Source organism: Amblyraja radiata, chromosome 10 (assembly GCF_010909765.2).
Source record: "Amblyraja radiata isolate CabotCenter1 chromosome 10, sAmbRad1.1.pri, whole genome shotgun sequence".
Classification (NCBI taxonomy): domain Eukaryota; kingdom Metazoa; phylum Chordata; class Chondrichthyes; order Rajiformes; family Rajidae; genus Amblyraja; species Amblyraja radiata.
In genome coordinates, this window is record NC_045965.1 from 19,641,192 (window position 1) to 19,654,792 (window position 13,601).

The 13,601-nt window shown below is 36.8% G+C and overlaps 1 protein-coding gene across 4 annotated transcripts in view; it reads left to right on the plus strand.

Annotated features, from left to right (window-relative positions):
* Nucleotides 1-13,601, plus strand: part of efcab7 (EF-hand calcium binding domain 7) — a 54,228-nt gene that overhangs the window by 7,376 nt on the left and 33,251 nt on the right. For 3 of the 4 annotated variants that reach the window (XM_033028274.1, XM_033028276.1, XM_033028275.1), the window contains exons 4-6: nt 1,868-1,954; nt 7,414-7,624; nt 8,154-8,278. In XM_033028274.1, the coding sequence (XP_032884165.1) occupies nt 1,868-1,954; nt 7,414-7,624; nt 8,154-8,278 (423 nt within the window). The remainder of the gene's footprint in view (nt 1-1,867; nt 1,955-7,413; nt 7,625-8,153; nt 8,279-13,601) is intronic. The other variant, XM_033028277.1, reaches the window with a different exon arrangement.

Here is a 13,601-nt window from a genome sequence, read left to right on the forward strand (position 1 = left end):
GTATTTGATTCTGATTAACAAAAGAAAAAATTTAGGACCGGGTTTAACAAAAGATAAAATACTGGACCATCTTGACCATCTCCACTTCAGCACCATTGACTTCATGACGTCAATAACTAACTCCCTCGTCTTGCTGTCGTGAGTGTAAATGGAATGGAGTAAAAGGCTGAGAAGGCATCCTTAAGGGGCACTGCGGCGAGAACTATTGTGGAAGATGTTTTGTTGCCTATCCTCACTGATTATGGTCTATGGATCAGGAAGCAGAGGATCCAGGAGCTGAATGGGCTACTGACTAGTCTAGAAATTTAGAGTTGAGTTTGGTTGGGATTATGGTGTTGAAATCATTATGGTTCTAACTTGAATCCCTGTACACACACTATGTGTTGATTTTAGACTTTAAGACATTAGACTTTAAAGATACACTGTGGAAGCAGGCCATTTAACCCAACAAGCCCACATCACCCTATACATTGGCATTATTGTGCACACTAAGAACAACTTACAATTTACAGTAGTCAATTAACTGACAAACCTGTATGATTTTGGAGTGCGGGAGGAAACCAGAGCACCCAGAGAAAACCCACATGGATACAGGGAGAACGTACAAACTCCATACAGCCAGCACAGGATTGAACCCGGGTCTCTGGTGCTGTAAGGCAGCAACTCTACGTCAGCACTGTTCCGCACTGTTTCTGCACATTGCATACAGTTTTTTTGAAGTTTTCATTTTTCTCTCTCATGTTAATAGCATATTAGAGGAAGGGAAGGTGGAGAAATACAAGAGAGACACAAAAGACTATAAATGCTAAAATGCAGGGGCTTGAAGTTTGCATAGTGGGAAGTTGTGTAAACCACCAGGATGCCACTCCACATTGTACTGATTGTGGATTTAAAATTCTAGGTCAAAATTGCGTGAGAGCTAAATGATTGCTATCTTGCTGAGACTTAATCATAGAATTAAAACTGACAACCCATTGTATTGCTGATAAAGCATGGTATTTCAGAAAATATGTTCTGTCCTCCCTCTCAGATGAATCTTCCCATGGTTTATTGCAAGGAGAACTTTGTTCCCAGTGTTCTGGCAGTATTTATGTCTGAATGATGGGTCATTATTACATTGCTATTTAAGGGGCCATGCTGTAGGCACATTGGCTGTTATATTAATTACCAAATAGCAGAAACTACTGTTGGATGTTCTGTAAGATGCCATGTTATTGTAATTAATATTCATTTTCTTTGAGCAAGGCATGGAAGCAGTTCATTTGCTCAATGTAAAATCTTTAAGCTGCTTTTCTATACTCATTAAAGAGTATATGAGCTTTATTATTTTATCGAGTTCAAGACTATATATTGATTTGAAGGTACCTAAATTTTTCCTTCATGAAACTTTCCTGACTTGTTTGCATTAAAGGAGCAGTGATTTTAAGATCAGGAAAGGAACATTAGGCTTAACATGCCAAATTATTTTACGTAGATTCCAGTACCACCATACTACCATCTTGGAATTTAAAAAAAAACTCCTTTTGTTCTATAGGATTAATTACATTTGTTTTCGTAGTGATTGAATTCATTTTGATTAATATTTTGCTTCGGAAAAGTAGCCCTTGACATCCTTCTGTACTCCTAACTTCCAGAGTGTGAATTTTGTATTTCCTGACACCTGAGTCCTTCATGGAAAAATAACAATTTGACTGGAGCAGATTTGCAATTTTTCCAGATAATCTTGTAAAAACTCAATGAGTTCTCAGTATTTAATGTTACGTTGTATCTCTTTTTAGTTGAAAAGTACTTTTGAAAAGTCAGTGATTTTTTTTTTACATAACATCCTGGTGCCGCATGATCAATTGTGCTGGTGTTTTATTTGCAGAAAGGTGAGAGAATGACACGTGAAGAAGTGAAAATGATTATGGATGAAGCTGATAGTAATAATGATGGAAAATTGGACTATAATGAGGTATGGAAATGTAACATAGTTTTCACATAGGGTAGTTCTTGCATTTATCTTGCCTCCTATAGTATATTGAGGTTATTGCAGCTGGACTCATTTGCTGAATATTTCAATGTTGCTTCACAGCAACAAAATCCTCTTGATCAAGACTATAGTGTCCTGGTCTATGTGAAATACGCCTTGATCCCCCTCTTCTCTGGTATTGTCTCCTAGCTTCTGAAATTATTTCACCATACTTATCTCTTTAAATTCTCTCTCAAATGACCCATCTTCATTTGCCTATTGTGATTATATCTTTCCACATTTCATTTTACAACCTTTGAATTAACCAAATCCTCAATTTGTTTTCTTATGTCTCCCTTTAAATTCAGCTTCTCCATTCTCATCTAATTTCTCTGCTATCCAGCCTTTTTGGACATTTGCTTCCGTGTCAACCTTTCAACCATATTCATGGGTATCCTCTCATCCATCTCACATCACATTGCTTCAAATAGAAAAATAATGTGCTGCGAAGGTACAAGGTCAGATATGACCACGGTGCCACACGGCAGACTGTGGTGTTGCGCATATCCTCTGGCCACGGGCCTGGCTCACCCACTGTCCTCAAGGGGCAAAACACCCAGCCCTGCCCTGCTCGTCACCGAAGCCCAGAGAGGAGGGTAAAGAGATCCAAAATGGCGGCAGTGGCGGACGCAGGGAACAAAGGGCCAGTAGATGAACTAGCTGTGGGTGGCAGTGCAGTGCACTTCTACGGTGGAGGAATGGGACACAGGAAGGTCTACAGCAGCCTAGGGTGCGGCTGGACCAGATGCAGCTCTAAGAGACCAAGCACGCAGACAAGATGCGACAGCTGCATGGAGCGGTGGAGCAGCAGTGGAGGATACGTAGCTATGTTTGGCCAGGCTGGCCCTGCAATGCCAGGATAGTTGTCGTACGTGGCCAGGTTAAAAACTCTGCATTTACATCAACTGAGACCTGAAGATGGTGCCACAATCTGGCGCTGCTTTGTACTATCTCAGTGCCCTAACCTTATACACTTGTACTGAACCTAAGATATGTATATGTACAGCAATACTTTTACTGAACTGTATGCAAAAAAAAGTGTCACTGTACCTGTGACAATATAAAGTACCATTGGACCACTGATGTCTCTTGAATTGTTTAACAGACATGAATTATCAATTGGCCAACTAATATTTATTTTGTTTGAGGGATTTTGTAGTTCTATTTTGTATAAAGAGATTTTGCAGGAGCCCACAAAGCATGTTATCACAATTGTGGTTGGATGGGGAAGACAAGCAAAGTATTTAGGAGACGGAAGAAGGGAAACTGAGGGTTGGAGGACACAATTTAGATAGTTCAGTGAACGGGATTAATAAAGAGAAAAAAAAAAGGGAAAAATTATGTGTTTGCACATATATTCATTAATAAGTCCATGTTAATAGAGTCTGGTCTTGAATCATTTTGGACCTCCTTACCATTTGCACAAGACCGTACTCTGTTGAGTCCATATGGTACTAGTGTGCATCAGCCATTCTATGTTAAAATAAATTAAACACAGGCATTTTCTGCTCTCAGAACTGGTGGAAGCAAGGCTTTGCGATCCTCGGGGACTGCCAAAAAAGATGTTTACTGAAACTTAGAGCTTCAATTGATTTTTTTTCATCCATTCTAATTAAAAAAACGATGGAACTGTTGCATTTTTTATTTACACATCAGTAAAACACTTTGTTGAAAACATGTTTTTATTACGCCAGCCATGCATTTTGCCTGAAGATTGCAGCTTCTGAGATGCAGGTATGCCACTGATGAATAGTATTGTGCACCCTCATCAGTGAAGTGACTCATACCTTAAGGTAGTGAGATAAACCTAGGTTAGTAAGAAGATTGCAGCTTCTGAGATGCAGGTATGCCACTGATGAATAGTATTGTGCACCCTCATCAGTGAAGTGACTCATACCTTAAGGTAGTGAGATAAACCTAGGTTAGTAAATAAGTATCAATGGATTGCTTTGAATGTGCAGGCATTATCTAATATAATTACCAATTTACCTGCAATTAATGATAGAAATATTTATAAAACAAATGCATTTGTTTGAGGTTTTTCTGAATGAAGAATGTTCTAATTTGCCAAATGAACAAAAAAAGCGCATTTCGCAGCAAAACCTAAAATTAAAAAAAGAATGCAAGCTGAACACCGACTGGAAGAACATGAATCTTATTCAGTGTTTTGTGTGGAAAATTAGTAAACAGGTTGTAAATGGGTTTTTTTGTTACCTGAAGTGCATGCGGGATTATTTTTTCCGATATTCTACAAATTAGAAATTTCTAGCTCTAATGGTTAAATATTAGTTTTTTTTAATGTTTGTGACATTACTTGAAATATAGACATTAAATATAGGATATGCATTTTGCAAATACAGAGAATATATTAAAATAATTAGAATGTAATAATTAAAAATAATAAGAATAATTTGAATTCCTGATTTTTTTCCAGCAAGCAGAGATACCTGCCAGGAATTCAAAATCAGAACATTATCCCTCTAAATGAGAGTACAAGATTATCCTCCCTTTAATTTAGTATAGAAAATAGCAGCACGATTGGTGTAATATAAATATGATGGAATTTCTCCTGGTCAAGGAAGAAACACATCAAGGTGATGTTTCTCTAGAGACACCAGTGCTGTAAATAATAGCTTTGGGCGATTCATTTAACTATGTCTCTAAAAGGCAGCTGAATGATTTCTCCATAGTGACCAGAAATGAATTAGAATTGTGCAGTTACTGATGCTGTGGAATCCACTATTCTGTATGTGCAGCGTAATATGTACAGTGCAGCATATTAAAGAATTACTACTACCTGAAGCTATATTGTGAAATAATGAGACATCAGCATTGAACTGGGTTTTGTGATTTTAAAATAATAGTTTAGCTCTTTGTGTTCACCATTATTAAAGCAGAAATAATTCCCTGTGACTGCACATATAAAGATAAAAGTGGAAATCGGGAAGTTGTTGTCTGTCTTCCAATTCCTTACTTTGCTGGTCGATCTATCATTCAACTACATTGTGTGTCACGAGGTGGCAGTACTTGGTTACCCATTAAACATGCCAGAGAAGTTGGGACTTTTATTTCATTCAAATGTATTTTCATAGATTTTATGATTATGATCAATAGGATCTCAATTGTTCAGGTTTTAATTATTGGTGCCGATTTTATAAAAATTAAGATATTTTTACTTGCCCATTTCTGTTGCTCCTTATCATCTATTTCCCCTCTTATTTTGCTTTCTGACATGATTTGGTATTGAATTCACTAACACTCAGTTCATACTGTTTATATCATATTAATTCTGTGTTCTGATTGGTTATGCAGAAATATCATTCTGTACTTTGTAGCAAAGAGCCAAAATCCTTTGCAGATATGCAGCAGGCCAGGCAGCTTCCATTTATGAAAGGGACCCAGCCCGCAACATTTTTTGTTCATTTCCCTCCAGCTGAGCTATTCCAGTACTTTGTTTTTTTGCTCAAAATTCCAACATCTGCAGTCTCTTGTGTCTCCCTGCAGACACCACTGGAAAGTGTGGACAAGAAGCTCATCACATTTGTCTTTAACTGCAACATCTGGAGCATTATATTCAAATACTGATGTCCATTTGTATTGAAATGAATTTAGTGATGACGTGGCTTCCAAATCGATCAATTTAACCCAGGAGGTTTTGGCTCTATTTTAATATAGGCCATTTAACATCTTGACTATATTTTCTCTTTCTTGTGCAAAAGAGAGAACAAATGGCCTGCTCGCCTGCACTTCTCAATGTAATTTTTAACTGCACATTAGGGGGAATCAAAATCTCAGCACTGTAGCAATAAACTAAGTTGAACTTATAGCAGAGAGACCATCATTTTGGCCAATTAGTTCAGATTGGTATTCAGCCCCATTCTAAAATATCTGCCATGTTCCTGTTTTTTTTAAATTCCTCTTCATTCAGCTATGTAAGTAACATGAACTAAAAGCAGATGACACTGAAGTTCAATAGTGGCACTAATTAGATCTAGCAGCCCAAAACAGATTTTATTTGCAGTGATTGCTGTTTATCGGGGGTTAATTACACCTCACTTCCTTGCTTGTTGATCATTTTTAACTCTTGGTTAAACAAAGCCACAATTTTACCATTCTCATTCATTTTCAAATCCCTCAATGGTCTCATCCTTCTCTATATCTGTAATTTCATCCAGGCTTGTAACCCTTCAAGCTATCTGTGCTCCTTTAATTCCGGCCTCTTGTTCATCCCCAAATTTAATCACTTGACTTTGGCAGCTGTGCCTTCAGCTGCCATGGCCCTAAGCTCTGGAATTCACTGCTAGAACCTCTTGACCTCTCTACCCCTCTTCCCTTCTTTAAGACACTCCTTAAATGTTTATCCTTGCCTTCAACAAAATCACTGCTGGAACCCTAACCCTAAAATCCACCACTGAACTTTTCACCATCTGACAAATAACATTTTATATGGCTCTTGTCAAGTGACTTCAGACATTTTGCATTATATGTGGCATAGAATTGCAAATTGTAAAAACATTTGTTGAAACTCAAATGCCAAGTGATCAAAATTTTGCAATTGGGGTGAATCATCTTAGCAATAACTTTGCAACTTTGTATATTATTTAAAAGGGATCGAGTGCAGAGATGCAGAGAGTGGTGAATCTCTGGAACTCTCTGCCACAGAAGGTAGTTGAGGCCAGTTCATTGGCTATATTTAAGAGGGAGTTAGATGTGGCCCTTGAGGCTACAGGGATCAGGGCGTATGGAGAGAAGGCAGGTACGGGATACTGAGTTGGATGATCAGCCATGATCATATTGAATGGCGGTGCAGGCTCGAAGGGCCGAATAGCCTACTCCTGCACCTATTTTCTATGTTTCTATGAAGGCACGTTTTGGGCATGGTCTGCCATTTTTGGTCCTACATGGGAATGACATCTTTTGTACAAGCATAGACACCTTCAAGTCCTTATTGATATCCATCTGACAAATTCATTTCACTTGCACTTTATGTGCAATGTGACGAATAAAACTGATTGATTGATTGACTGATTGACTGAAATAATACATTCTCATTCTCCTTCCAGTTTATTAAAACTATAATCTTATTCATTTTGTGCGACTATCTATATACTTCTAAAATGCACGATTGCAGTAACTTAGCTCACTACACTTATTTTTCCTTTTCTCCAACCTGTTTTTTTAAATCTTGGTATTATTTTCTTCTTTGGAACGACCAATTTTTATAAAATCGAGCAATTTGCATTTACAAGTGGAATTTGAACGTGTCATGTGAATCCCAACTAGCACATTTTAATTTTAATAGAAAATACAAGGGTAATTATTTTCTGCAAGGGTATGGAGGAGTAGATATTACTTTCCATTTTAAGTTTTCTGGAACTTGTTCATTACACTGATTTGGCAAGGAACACTATGTTACACTTCAGTTTTGTAGGTTATTTCTGATGACAATTGAAAAAAGTCAGAAGAACGCAGTCGCAAGATTAGATGCTGATGCCAAGATGAAACAACAACAGTTTGGAAGTTTGACTTCACTTGAATGTTTATCCTTGCCTTCAACAAAATCACTGGTGGAATATTCTCAAAATCCAGAGACTGAAACAATTCCCAGAAAAGGTAAACACAGCCACAATATTTCTTTGTATCATCTGTTACATACTACAAAAAAAAATCAGTACTTTCATTTTGAAGATTTCAATGAGTTTAAATTACAAATTCCAATAAAAATCTATGTTAGACAGTGTAACCTTTGGAATTACAGCAATAGCCAGTACACACATTTATTAAATATAAATTCAATTGTAATTTACTGTTATCTCTTGAAAATATTCAATAACATGTCAGGGAAATATTTTAAGTAAACTTAATCAGGTAATCTTTCTGTTTTGAAACAGCAGTTTGTACCTTAATTATGCATTCAATATGTAACTTCCAAAATATCTATGGTAGACAAAAATGCTGGAGAAACTCAGCGGGTGAGGCAACATCTATGGAGCGAAGAAATAGGTGACGTTTCGGGTTGTGACCCTTTTTCAGACTGAAATATCTATGATGCGATTATGTTAATATTCAAGTTTAAGATTCTGACATTTTTATTAAATTTTTATTCATGCAGATTCTCACTGCATTCCTAATTTTATTCCAGGTGATTCCAGATTTTCATCAAAACCTTCAACTCCTCGAAGTCATAGGACCTCTGTTTCTTCAGTCATTAATATGGGAGCTACCATTACAAAGAATCTTAAATTGTCAGAACCCAAAGCGATAAAGGTAATTTTCAAAGTTTCTGATTTTGGATCTATGAAGCACATCCTTTCATATAGTTAGAATTTAAAAAAAAAGTCAGGTAATTGTGCATAAATAAAATTTAGGTGGCAGAAATACACATTCAGGTTGTCTGTTCAGTTCAAAATCAAAATTCAGCGTTGTTTGTGTTATCTTTTGCCAAGTAGTAAAGGTAGTAATGGAGCTTTGGAAAGATTCCTCCAAATAAAATGGTATTGAAATAAATGGAATGAAATTATTCATTATTTCATTGAAACTGTTTTTAATCCGAAGACGCTGTTTCATTGCATGATGTATCCTTCAAATAAATAGTCTGAGTGAAAAAATGTTATCTAGCGACAGATTTGTGAGTCGATACTAAAAATAATAGCCACATAATGAATGAAATGTTATTTGGATCCATTGGCTCTATTAAAAGAAGCATAGGAACAGCAAAATGTCCCTTCGGACATTGTTTGCAGTACATCTCAAGCTGTTGTAGTGATATTATTGATTACTGGTAACTTTAACATGCAATATTTGTATTAAAATCGAATAGGCATTATTTTCTTATTGTAGTACATATTCTATGAATTTTGAAAATACTTTCCAAAAAAGGTTATAAGATCAATGAAATGTATCAATTTTTAAAAAAAGCAATAAATCTGCAAATGCTGAAAATCTGAAACAAAAAGACAAATGGCAGTACTGAGGCAGTCAGCAAGTGATATTAATTTGATAATATTACCCTACTTTTTGTCTCAATGTATCAAGCCCACATAATGTAATGGTGCTGGCTGACCTTGGGTACCATACCGAAGTGTCCATTCTTTAAATTAAGTCCAGATAGTATGTGGTAACACGCTATTTTGACTGACTTTAACAGGTGGTGTCGCTGATCCTAATTCTCTGCAGCTAAATTTTCAATGTCATGAATTGCTGTACGCTGGTGTGAAACTGTTAGTGTCAGTACAGAAATAATTAATATAGCACCTCCATTTAACAAAATCACAAAGGTGATAAAATATTGTAAAAATGCTGTATTTATGTGTAAGAATTTATATATTTGAGAATGCTCCTGAGCATCTTGATTCACTTCATAATATACTCAAGATTTATCCTGGTGATCATTTTGGTGTACTGCAGTCTTGGCGCTTTTAACATCTAAACATGGAAAAAAATCTTTTGTCAAGTAGTCAATTGCAAAAATATTAATTTGCCACAAAGCCAAGTGAAACTAGGTAGTGCATGAATTATAGAGTTCTTAAATAATTGAGGAATCAGTTGCAGAAAGATACAGGAACTCTGTTGCTTCATGTGACGTGGTTCTGAGCTAGTCTGGCCTTGTAGACCTAATTTCCGCACCTGACCTGTGCCATGTTTGTAGTTCTATCTAAGGAGAGAGGAAAGAGAGCTATCCAAAAATTTCCAGCAGAATTTTTTTTTCTTTTCTCAATGCCAATTGTCAGACATTAGTGGGAGCAGATTAAAATGGTTTTGAGAGAAAATCTGAGTGTAATATCAAAAAAGTAAATATTTAATAGATGGAATGTGGTAATATAATTGTAGAATATCCAGAGAGCCAAGCTAATGAATTAACAAAAGGTAACAAAGAAATGGCAGCTATGTTAAAGCTATATTTTGTTATCAGCCACACCATGGAGGACACTGCAAAAATTCCAATCATAAGGGCTAAAATATTGGAGAAAGTCCCCAGGCAAAAGGCAGAAAAATAACTCTGATCTGATGGCCTGCATCCAAGGTTTCAAATGAGGTGGCTGTGGTGACAGTGGATCTATTAGTTGAAAAATTTCAAAACTTGCTGCATTTTAGGGAAGCTCCAGCAGATTTGAAAACAGCAATGTAACTCCCTTCTTCAAAAAACCGGGAAACTATAGGCCAGTTAATGTAACAACTTTTTTGATGAGATGCCAGAGTCAATAAACAAAGAGAAAAGTACTAACCATTTAAGAAAGCCATTAAGAAACATAATTATACTTGGTCAACATGGTGTTATGAAAGGTATTTTCTTGTGTTCTTGTGAGATATCTATTGTCTAGCAACATTGATGTTATCAATCAGGAAGACCAGTTATGACAAAAAGACATGAGACAAAAAAAAGGAAAAAAATGCTAAATTGTAACTAAGACGTGGGATATTAAGATAGAATCAGATTTTATTCGCCAAGTATGTTTTGCAACATATGAGAAATTTCACTGGCCAGGTCAATCATACAATTAAAAGCAACAGACTCAAAAACACATTTTAACATGAACATCCACCACAGTGGCTCCAACACATTCCTCACTGTGATGGAAGGCGAAATAAAGTTCAGTCTCTTCCTTTTGTTCTTCCTCAGTCGGGGGCCTCGAGCCCTCTGTTGACGGGATGGTCTTGACTCCCGTAGCCGGCGGCGTTCGGGCCCTCCACGTTGAGGCGATCAGCTCCCGCATCGGGGGATGTCAGCTCCCCCGCGCCGGGCTATCGTACCTCGCGTCGGGGCTGGACGTACCTTCTGCGGCGTTGGAGCTCCCGACTCGGCCTTGATGGTAAGTCCGCAGGCCACGGTGGGGGCGATCCCAGGCAAGGGATCCGCTCCAATGTTAACTCCATGCCCCGCGATGGGTCTCACGACAGTCCGAGGCGGCTCCCAGCTCCAGCGATGGTGGGCTGCAGAGCCTGGAGAATGTGATCCGAAAATTGATCACATCTCCGGGAAGGTAAGAACTTGAAAAAAAGTTTTCCCCGATCCCCCCCCACTACCCCCCACTACCCCCCCCCCCCCCCACATAAAACAAACCGAAGAACATAAAAACACACTTTTAACAGACGCTAAAAATAACAAAAAGGTGAAAAAAACGAACAGACTGCCGGCAGGGCTGGCCATCTCCCCGGCGCCCCTGGTGGTCTTGGCTGGTAGAAAGCTCAATTATAAACTTAAGAATACATTTAGTTAATTTTTATTTTGAGATGATTATCAGAGGGAATGACAAAGTACGTATTGTATTATTGAGGGGTCAGAGAAGTGAAGTAGCAAAGGCTTGCCACACATTAATACCCATTAAGAAGGTGTAACATTTTTATGTTCTTTCACAGTGAGAATAGTTATTAAATATATTTATTCTCATCTGTTCACTGATTACACCAGGAAACATTGTAATAATGGTCCTGTTGGTATACACAAAGCTGCGTGATATTTTAACACCTTTTGGGCAAAAATTAAAAACCAAAAAAACATAATGAAAGTGAAAAAATAAATCTGTTTCAGGCAATTAAGTATTATATATTTACCAGTGGATATACTGTATGATATAATAGAAAAGTGAAATCATAGGCCACACAATGAGGGTAGATGAAAGTAATTTTATAAGTTGTTGGGAATTCTGCAGATAAATTAATTGTATTCACTCTCCTTTTTGCATATCAGAGAATTTTGTGCTATTTCTTTTCATTTTTGATCTATATGATCAAAATGAAATATTCCAGAAAAGAAATATTGACTGTTTGCACATACTAGTTGGTTGTTACAAAACTCGAAGCAGCTCTTTCAATTTTAGTTCCTAAGGGGTAAAGATAACATGATATTGACTTTGTAAAGTCAATATTTGTGTAGTGTTAATGTTGATTTTTTTTCCATTTTCTTTCTTCCTTTCATCTCTTAACTTTGGTTATATTTTCGTTTCGACGTTCAATACAATAACAGTTGTAAATGCTTGGAGAGAAAATTGGAAAACGCTACTGCTCTGGTTGTGAATGGGAGCCTGGAGACCTACTGTAAAAATTGTACATTGATGATTTTTATGCTGTAGAGTAGAGAAATAACAGAGCCACATCTCACTTGACACCTTTTCCCCCCATACCTTTCAACTCCAAAACACAAAGGCAGCATAAATATATGATGAAACAGAAAAGATGTCATGCCTTTCTATATTAAATGTCTGAATGCAGGGTCTCAATGGGACCGTATTTCACATTCTCTTTACAAGTAATTATGCCCTTTAGGCTCTTTTGAAGATAATTCTACCCCATTAATAGCTTCTACCAAAAAACGACATCTGATGCAAGAAAGACCCTGATGTTGTTTTATTTTGAAACCTTGTTTTATTTAAACAATATGGCAGAATGTAGTAAATTTATTGCAGAATATAGTTGAGCTTGTTAAAGAATTACATTTTAATTTCATATGAAATACGAGTTATTACCTGGCTGGTTAAACATTTTTGGGAAGAACACAAATAGTTATGGGTACACAGGAAGAAGTATTCCTTTCTTGAGTATATGCAAACCTATTCCCATTAACTCTGTTAAGCAAAGCTTGGTTAAAATAACACAGCATTAATTGGTGTTTATCACTGGGGATGAAAAATTCCTTTAAAAATGAACATCTTAGTACAATAGCCAAATTAAGTTTTTAAAGAAAACAGCTGCAACCACATTTAAAATCTGTGCACCCCTTTACTCATTTGCTAACCGAACTGTATATTATGCCTGGGGCATGGTGATGTCATAATCTGTTACAGCCCTGCCTCACTCTGCTCTTTGTGATCAGTAGGTCTGTCTTGTTTTTAATCTTTTGTCTCTGATGCTGAAATTTAAAAAATAAAACAGACATTCATAATGTATCGATCTTACAAGATATTATCTGTTCAGCAGAGTTAAAACAGATTACATTTTACTTGTAAATTATGATGAAAGTGGCGAACTGACTTCATCAATCACACCTCATTGCTGTTAACTGTGTGGAGAATATCACATGGCTGATGCACTGTTGCAGCAATTCTTACACAAGTGAGATTACGGAAAATGTCTTGATCACTAGGGAGAATATTGACTTGAACATCCTGATACTAATCAGATGTTTCCATGACTTGGTTAGATTGTTATTCCAAGTGGTTTCCCTCAAATTAATTTGGTTACTAAATAGGACAAGGGCTAATGTAGTTCTTGGCCAATTAGACCTGCAGACCATGGAGTCAATTCCATTTAATACTGAGGTAATTGGTCTCTGCAGTTTTGGGGCTAGAGAAATAAAAACATCTTCTGGAATCTATGCCCATATTGGTTATCCAGTGACCCCTGCTGGAAGGTGAGTCCTCATATACTGGGTAGGAATATATTTCACCTGGGCGGTAAAGTGTTCCATCTTTGAGCAAGCTGGTAATGTTCTCTACTTTGGTTGGCACATTACATGTACATGGTATCTGAGGTATAGATACACATTATCATTTGATTTGAAAATTTATTTCAAAGAAAAGGTTTCAGGGATGTATCATTACAGTCATGAAAATGTCACGTGATATGAAAGAAAAAGAGTTTTAAGAATGTATTT